The 8,630-nt window shown below is 46.8% G+C and overlaps 1 protein-coding gene across 1 annotated transcript; it reads left to right on the forward strand.

Annotated features, from left to right (window-relative positions):
• The first annotated feature begins 2,808 nt into the window (after window positions 1-2,808).
• On the forward strand, window positions 2,809-4,692 carry Mlnr (motilin receptor). Its single transcript, XM_057786676.1, is given in 9 exon segments — window positions 2,809-2,833; window positions 2,836-2,892; window positions 2,895-3,005; window positions 3,008-3,254; window positions 3,332-3,449; window positions 3,451-3,559; window positions 4,345-4,371; window positions 4,374-4,388; window positions 4,391-4,692. Coding segments are annotated over 9 exon segments (1,011 nt in total).
• The last annotated feature ends 3,938 nt before the right edge of the window (window positions 4,693-8,630 follow it).

Consider the following 8,630-nt stretch of genomic DNA (forward strand, 5'->3'; position numbering starts at 1 on the left):
CCTTCTGTGGAGAAGAGGCCAAACCTATGAAGTTGTAAAATTCCAGTTGTAGACATTGCCCCAAGCCTTTCTCACCTGCCCTCCTAATCTAGTTTCTGGAAGACTTCCAGCAGACTCCAGCTCTACTTAGCTCTCCCTATGGCTACTAATGTTAGTTTGCACCTAGCAAGAGGCCACAGTGCTCATTGGCCTTACCAATGCACTGGGCAGCCCCAAGTAACAGCCTCTTGGCCATTAAAGATTGAATTAAAATATTGCAAGGGCTCAAGTAGTATGCACTAGGTCTTGTAATCAGGACATCCTAGTCCGTCAAAGGCCTAAGAGGTCTCCTGGGGTTGTTTAAAACACACCTGGAAGAGAAGTCACACCATGTAACAGGGCTTACATGGGAGGTTTATTGGAAGAGGAGAGAAAAGGGGCAAAGGGGAGCAGAAATTGGTCCCTGAAGACAAGAGTGGTGGAAGAGAGAGAGAGAGAAAGAGAGAGAGGGGAGGGAGAAGAGAAGGGAGGATGGGAGAGAGGGAGGGAGGGAGGGAGGGAGGGAGGGAGGGAGGGAGGGAGGGAGGGAGGGAGGGAGGGAGGGAGGAGGTGGACACCACCACATTTCAAAAGGGAATGTAGCGAATGTGCCCAGGAGGTGCTCTTAGTGGCTACAGCTGAGGACATGTTCTGAGGACCCTAAAGTCAGGCCAGTATGGATGTCTAAATACTAACATCCTTCTCTGATTTATAAAAAGGTGAGGTGGGGATGAGAGCTCTTTGTTCTCGAGACTGCTTCTAGCTGACCTGAGACATCAGACTCTCAGGATGGAGCTGAGAAAACTGGGGAGTTGGCCACGTCCTGGGGTAGTTGGTTGTTTTACTTTGCTATCCAGGCTCTGTGGAACTGTTGGGTATTCCTTGGATTTGGCACAATGCTGTTCGAGGTGAATCCAAACCGACTTCCTGGGAAACCCATGCACTTCTGATAGACTTTGTGCTTCCAGCTCTGTGGCTAACTGTTGGTAGTCCTGCTGTAACAGCAGCTAAAATTACATTGTGTTTACTGACCCCAGAGTCAGGTCAGATAAATAGGATGAATAGAATTCTAAAACAGACCTTTACAAAATTGGTACATGGGCTGGGAAGAGATCTGCGGGAATGACTGGACAGCCCTCCTTCCCTTTGCCCTGTTCCGGGTTTGGAACACCCCAGGGCAATTTAAACTCGCCCCTTATGAGATGCTACGTGGAGAACCACCACCACTAACTGAGTCAGATGGAATGTATAATCCTGATGCTATTTTTTCTAGACTGATGGGAAGTCTTGGCTATTGTCAGACTGCAAGCAGCAGACTCATAATACATCCGGTTTTCACCTTTTCCTACGTTTTTGCTCTTTCTTTTTTGTGTGTGTGTTCTGCTGAGATTTAATCTTGCTTTTTTCCAGTCTTCCCCCACAGTGTCCATGTTCCTTTTCCTTCTTTTTAAAATTGTTCTCGCATACAGTACATCTCAGCTACAGTTTCCCTTCCCTTTGCTCTTCTCAGTCCCCTCCCTTGCTTCCCTCTCCTCCAGATACCCTCCTCCTACAATGCCGTTCTTAAAAGATAAGATCTACCATCTACTAAATTCTCTGGGATTGTGGTTTGTAGGCTGGCTTTCTTTGCTTTATGTTTAAAAATCACCTTGGCATTGTCTTGTGTTGTTTTAGTTTAAAAACTCATAGGGTGTTACATTGTGTTTACTGACCCCAGAGTCAGGTCAGGTAAAAAGGATGAATAGAATTCTAAAACAGACCTTTACAAAACTGGTGCATGGGCCGGGAAGAGACCCGGTGTGAAAGCATTTACACACACTGCAGTTCTCAGCGATGAGGTTTTCTTTTTGTTTCTGATTGTGGATTTGGGGGGGGTGTGGGGGCCAGCCATAATAAGCTAAATATGGACAGGTCACCCAAAGCAAGGTCTTTGCCAGAGTAGGACTCGGCCATTGATAAATTTAGTAAGAGGCTGGGGTCTCAGTAGTTTAGCCCTGAGACAAAGCCTGGCTGCAGGAGGAACCACAAGCTGAGATTACCAGACCCCCACCCAAGAACAGACCATTCAAAGGAAATGCCTGGCATTCCAACCATTGTAGATAGGATCACCTGCCAGTGCACTTTCACCAGGTCACCCCTAGACAAATGTCAGCCAATCAGAGGTCCTGTACTTCAGAAACCCCTCACTCCCACCTTTACTACTATAAAACCCTATTCTAATTGAGCTAGGGAGCTCTCCTGTTATTCCAATATGTTGGCAGTGCAGAGAGACCGAGTTTGCAAACTTGATTGAAATCAAGGCTATTTGCTTTTACATATGGGACTTGGTTTCCTTGTAGGCCTTGAGGGGACTTAGCAGATTTGGGCATAACAGGGGGATCCATAATTTGTAAACTTATGAGAGATGTAAGAACTGTGCAGAGACCAGAAGTGAGACACATTCACCGTCAGGCAGCAGCTCTGTCGAAGGATCAATTAACTAGACCTAGTTAGGATTGTGGCTTTCTTAAAACAGGAGCATTCCCCCACTTTCAGGATGCAGCCTCTGGGCTTAGCTCCTCAGAAGGGCCCTCATGGTTCCTGAGATGTGGCCAGGGTCGCAGGGCTTGTCCTGCAATACTTGGGGATTGGGAGACTGCATCTGCGCTGGTACTGGAGGCTGCCCTCTTGGGAGGCGGAAACTGCTCGCAGGCCACTGCACTCCCGTAGTGAACCCACCATCTCTCCAGGCGCATTTGCTGCAGGTTCTGGGTGCTGAGTGCGGGTTCTCCTCTTAGACAGCCCACGGGCATGCCCTGGAACGTCAGCGACAGCCCGGAGGCGCAGGGGAACCGCTGTGGGGCTCGCTACGACCGTGTGATGAGCATCACTGCTCGGCCTTGCTTTCCGGGCGCTGGTGCAGGTGACCGCGGTGTACCATGGCCTGTTCGCCCTGGGTGTGACGGGTGTGACCGTGCTGCTGATCGGGCGCTACCGTGACATGAGGACCTGGGCGGCAAGGCGGTGTCCGATCTGTTTATTTCGCTGAGGCTAGCGTTCCACCTGTACCGCCCGTGGCACTTGAGACCCTGGAAGTTCGGAGCGCTTCTCTGTCGCCAGCCTCTCTGCTTGGTCAAGGTCTGCATCTACGTCACGCTGCTGCACGTGACCGCACTCAGCGTCGAGCGTTGCTGGGCAATCAGCCGCTTGCTGCGAGCGCAGGTCCTCCGAGAGCCCACCGCCGTGCTCTCAGCTGGGCCCTTCTTTCTAGTGTCGCCCGCTAGATGTTCTCCCCGGCCTCTCTGCAGACCTAGACCTGAACTGCACTTAGCAGATTCAAACCCTCGCTCCGGGTCCCTCTGACCCTCGGGTCCTCGTGGACACCGGCGCTGTTTCCTCCGTCTTTCGGAACCGAGGCTGCGGAAGCTGCAGCACTGTTCAGCCGCGAGTGCCCTCCCAGACCCCGCACAGCTAGAGGTGCCGACGGTCACGCTGTGGGTCACCACTGCCTACTTCTTCCTGCCCTTCCTGGGCTTCAGCATCCTTTGAGGGCTCATGGGACACTAGACACTAGCTGTGGAAAAGCTGGGGCCCTGGGGAGGCCTGACGGTAAAGGGGCCAAGGGTAGACAGTCCCGTGTCTTGAGTAAGTGATGCTGCCCGCTCTCCAAATGCCGTGTTAGGCACAACAGCATTGCTCACCTCCACCTGTAGATCTGTTTCCCAGTGCATGTAGGGGCGCACCTGGGAGTGGGAAACTCGGAAACAGGGAAGGTTTTCTGAAGTCGCTGCCATCCAGCATGAGTAACTGGGAGCTCGTTCAGTCTCTGAGAGGTTTGCAATTGGGCATTACTTCCAGTTCCTTTGAGAAGATGAGGCCTATTGCTGAAGATTCTGTTAAATGTTAAGTTACTCTGGAGCCTAAAGCAAATCAAGTAAAAATAAATAAATAAATAAATAAATAATAATAATAATAATAATAATAATAAAAACCCACACTCTGCAGACCTGTTGCTAATTGTTAAGCAACAAAAAACAGAACATATTTCTAAAGCAGATGCCAAAACCGGGGCAGCGGCGGGGGCGGGGTACTTTCTGGTGTAAAATCGTGCTTATACATTTGTGATCCTAATGTACAGTTAGAAAACATACATCAATGCAATTTACAACCTGATTTTTTGGGGGGAGGGGGCTAGCCTGAGGATCTGTTTAAGTAAAGGTTCTAACTTATTTTGCTGTTGTTTACTCTTGCAGGTGCAGGGGAGGAATGGGGCTTTATTTTATTTGAATGTCTGCTAATTCCAGTGCCTGTGTCTTATTAAGCAGTGGTAGTGTTCCCGGCGTTCAGTTTGTTGGGTGCCTTTCCTAGTTGGCAGATCATTTACATAAACTCTAAAGGATGGTGCACTACTCTCAATACTTTCCTATTGTCGCTCTGCAGCTCTTCTATCTGAGCGCATCCATCAGCCCCACCCTCTACGACCTCATTTCCAAGAAGTACAGACCAGCTGTCTAGAGACTGCTTCTGGCAAGAGAGCCCAGGCTCGCCGCGGGTGGGGAGGTGGGGGCGGAGTCTGTGGAAGAGGAGACACTGGGAAGAATCCCGAAGATACTGCGGATCTCCACAAAGAAGATGCCTAACCATAGCAAAAGCAGTCCTGGGACTTGGCAAACACAGGACTATAGGGAAACCTGAAGGTGACGGAGGGGAGGTGGTGTAAGAAGGATGCAACGAGTGTTTGAAATTTTACAAGTTGATTAGGACATGGCTAGCCTGTTTTGTTTTTAAAACAAGGTATGAAAAGAGATTATCAGTCTTTTCAGTTTGCCTCCTGTATCTCTACTACTCACTTCAGCTTTCTGGGATTCCACGTCACAGTGTGTTTGGGACACATTTGTTCTCTGGGAACTTAGTCACTCATTTTATAGTTAAGGGTCACAGAGATGCTGTTTAAAAACATCACCTCTGAGATTAGGGCACATTTTTATTATTTGGGATATAAATGTAGTGTATGATACAAGGCAAGAAAATGATGAGTTTGGGTCCCATAAATTAATTTAATTCCCGTATAAGTATGCAGACATTTTTAGAAGCAAATACAATTTCTAGCCACGTGCCCATAATCAGGGATTGCCCCCTTTCTCTAGCTTGGAAGCAAATTGGAGGGTTAGGTGCAGTGTTTGAGAAATACTCTTCAATGTGACAACTTGTGTTCCCAACCCAGGCCCACCACTCACCTTCCCAAACCAAGGCCAGCCACTGGCTTTCAAACCCAAGCTGACTACTCCCCTTCCCAAACCCAAGTCAACCACTCACTTTCTCAAGCCCAGGCAGTCTCACTGGTGATGGAGCTGTGATGATGGACACTAGCCCAGAATTGAGTATAATAAAGGATTATTTATTTAGGGGTAGACTCACAGACCATAGTCCTCTGCTCAAACGGGGAAACAGGAACCAAATCCAACAGCCTGAAGAGAGATCTGACATGCACTTTACATAGGCATTTATAGTATAAGAGGCCACATCCAAGTACACGGGTAACTTAAAGGCTACTGGTTTCTATGTGTAACAGTCCTAGCTGTCCTAGAACTAGCTCTTGTAGACCAGGCTGGCCTTGAACTCACAGAGATCTGCCTGCCTCTGCCTCCTGAGTGCTGGGATTAAAGACTGTGCTACCACCACCTGGCTTCGAATATGTGAGCCTATGGAGGAATTCTTGATTAAACCACCACAGTGGTTCCTCACAGTGCGGGTGCAGGAGTTTTGTTAGGTGACCTTTGGTTCTTGGCGTGAGCATTGTCAGCCCAGGTGAGAAAATTTTGTTTCAGCCACATATGCATATCTATACCCAGACTTAGACGTATTATAGTTTTCTTAGGTGGATAGTTACAGTATGATTTCTTATGACACTTCAAGAGCAAATAACACAAAAGTCGAAGTTCCAGCAAACTTTTAAAGTTTTGTTTGAGACAATTATTTCTTATTATGGGTGGAATATAATGAATCTGTGGTGGTTTTGCTAGGCATGACCCATACACTTCTGTATCTGAGTGCTTCACCCATAGAAGAGTGGTACTGTTAGGAGGTGTGGCCTTGTCAGAGGAACTGTGTCACTGTGGAGGTAGGCTTTGAGGTCTCACATATGCTCAAGTTACGCCCGGCGTGGTTTGTAGTTTTTCCTTCTGCTGCTTGCAGATTAAGATATAGGATTCTTAGCACCGGATCTGCCTACAAGCCACCATGATGATGATGAGCTAAAACCTCTGAAACTGTAAGCCAGCCCCAGATAAATGTTCTTTTCTAAAAGTTGCCATGGTTTCACAGCAATAGAAACCTTGACTAAGGCAGAATCTAATCTTTCTCTACTCCTGTTTTATTTCTACAATAGGTCATTACTTTGTGACACTGGAGCCCTCCTCTCTAGCCTTTTTTCCCCCAGTTTTGTTTTCTAGGTCGTGGTTCTTAGACTGGGGAGTGCTTCGGTCACCTAGAAGACTTGCCACAGCGCAGAGTGCTCGGCCTCCATCTAGAACTTCAGACCGAGTAGTTCTGGGTGGAACTCAAGTATCTGTCTTCTTCTTGGGTTCCTTTCCTGGGGGTGTTGATTCTTCAGGCCTCTTGTGCAGATTCTCGCCACAGGAGATGGGGGTTCCAGATCAGGGTGGCATCCCCTGGGAGCTGTCACCATGCAGAACCTCAGGCCCCATCCCAGATTCTGTGTCTGAAGATTCTACGTGATCCCCACACTGAATCCAGAAACTAAATTAGGGGCATGAGACTCTAGCAGGGCGGCTCCAGAAATTATGTATAAAGCTAGTGGGGAGGGGATTCTAATTTAAGCTTGCCACAGATACTTCCTGGTGACTGTTTTTCACCAAACTGGTGTTCTAGAATATACCAGAGCTGCATGACCTCTTCCAGCTGCACCTCTGAGGATCCTAAATGCATCATTGCCATGTTCTGTTGGATAGCATGCCACTCAAGCTGGGCAAGTTTCACAGGGAGTTATTTTCCAACACAGAGGGAGGAATTGAAAAGCAGTTGCGGTCCCATATAATCTTCCAGAAAACCATTGTTATTGTGAAACCACATTCCAGTTTCCTTTGCGTCGAACAAGTTATTTCAAAGCATAGGCTTTAAATTTCAAGAACGGAGGCTTTCTAAACTCCTGTTTGTACTGTTTTTTTTTCTTAAATGACTTTCTGTTCAAAAACCATATTTTATGAAAGTATCCTGTTTCTCTTCTACATTTTGCCTCTACACATTTACTTTTATTTATTTGATGTATCTTTCTTTCCTTCTTACTCCGTGGCTGGCTGGGTGGATGGCCCCTTTTCTTTCCCCTGTTCTCTGCTCGTCTTCTTGCCCCTTCCATTCTTTTTTCTGAAGCCTGGATTTCTCCTGTTTATTCACTCTGTCTGGCAGCCCTGCCTATCATCTCCTGCCTAGCTATTCGCCATTCAGGTTTTGATTAGACCAACCCGGTGCCGGATACAGGCAAGGTGCAACAGATGCAACACATCTTAACATAATGAAACACACATCCTTACATCGCTAAACGAATGCAGCGTAAACAAAAGTAGCACAGTTTCACACCATTATAGTAATATTCTGCAGCATAAACAAATGTAACACATCTTTGCCCAGTCAAAATCATATCCCACATTAGGTGGCTGGAGGATTCCTTCATGTAGAGGCAGGTAGAACTGTTTCCTTCTTCAGGATTGTTTGAGGTACAGAGCTTCACTCTACCAATGTTCTAAGATTACCTCAAATAACTATGCAATTGAGTCACACGATGGCACCTGGTTCCGTATTCTGCTGACCAACGACAAATCTCAGGTGCCAAAAAAATGTTAATTTTGTAAAATTTATTCACATCAGAAATACTGCCTAGTATATGCCCAGTTGACATTCCTTCTTTTCATATCTTTCCACAAGGATGGCCATGATGGCAGGCCGGAGAACTCTAAACATTAGAAGTAGTTACACTGATGCCCCAAACCAATGTGATTGTTTTGCACAGTGATTTTCTTCATACACCTAGAACACTGTTCTTCAAACCTAGCAACCCTTCTCATCTTCCTGACATGCAACTCATTTAAAGAGTCTGTGAGATGGTCACCAAAATCTCTGCCTGGTGTAGCTCAACTGCATTCGGTATGGATAGAGCTCCTTACTTTCATCCACGGTCGCATTCTTGTACTATAACATGGTGCGATTTTCTTCTCATTCATTCTCTTGTTCTGCTCATTCACCCATAACAAAATACCATTGCTGAATAGTTATGATACAGCTTGATTGCACAACCTGATTTTATGTTCTCGAGCTTATCATCATTTGATGTATTATGACACTGGATGGGGCCTTTGGGAAGTGATTATGGCTCAATCCTGGTAATTTATTAGAACAATGGAGAGGAATCACCACACACACACACACACACATACACAACACACACATACACACACTCCCTGAATCATGTAGTGTGCTCTCCTATCCTAGTCTGCCAGCAAGAAGGTCACTGCTAGATACACCACCTGAACCATGCAACCACAGAACTGTGGACCAAAGTAAACTTCTCCTTATAAGGAAACTAGTCTGTTGTGTTCTGTAATTAGCAGGAAACAGAG

Source organism: Chionomys nivalis, chromosome 12, assembly GCF_950005125.1.
Source record: "Chionomys nivalis chromosome 12, mChiNiv1.1, whole genome shotgun sequence".
NCBI lineage: Eukaryota > Metazoa > Chordata > Mammalia > Rodentia > Cricetidae > Chionomys > Chionomys nivalis.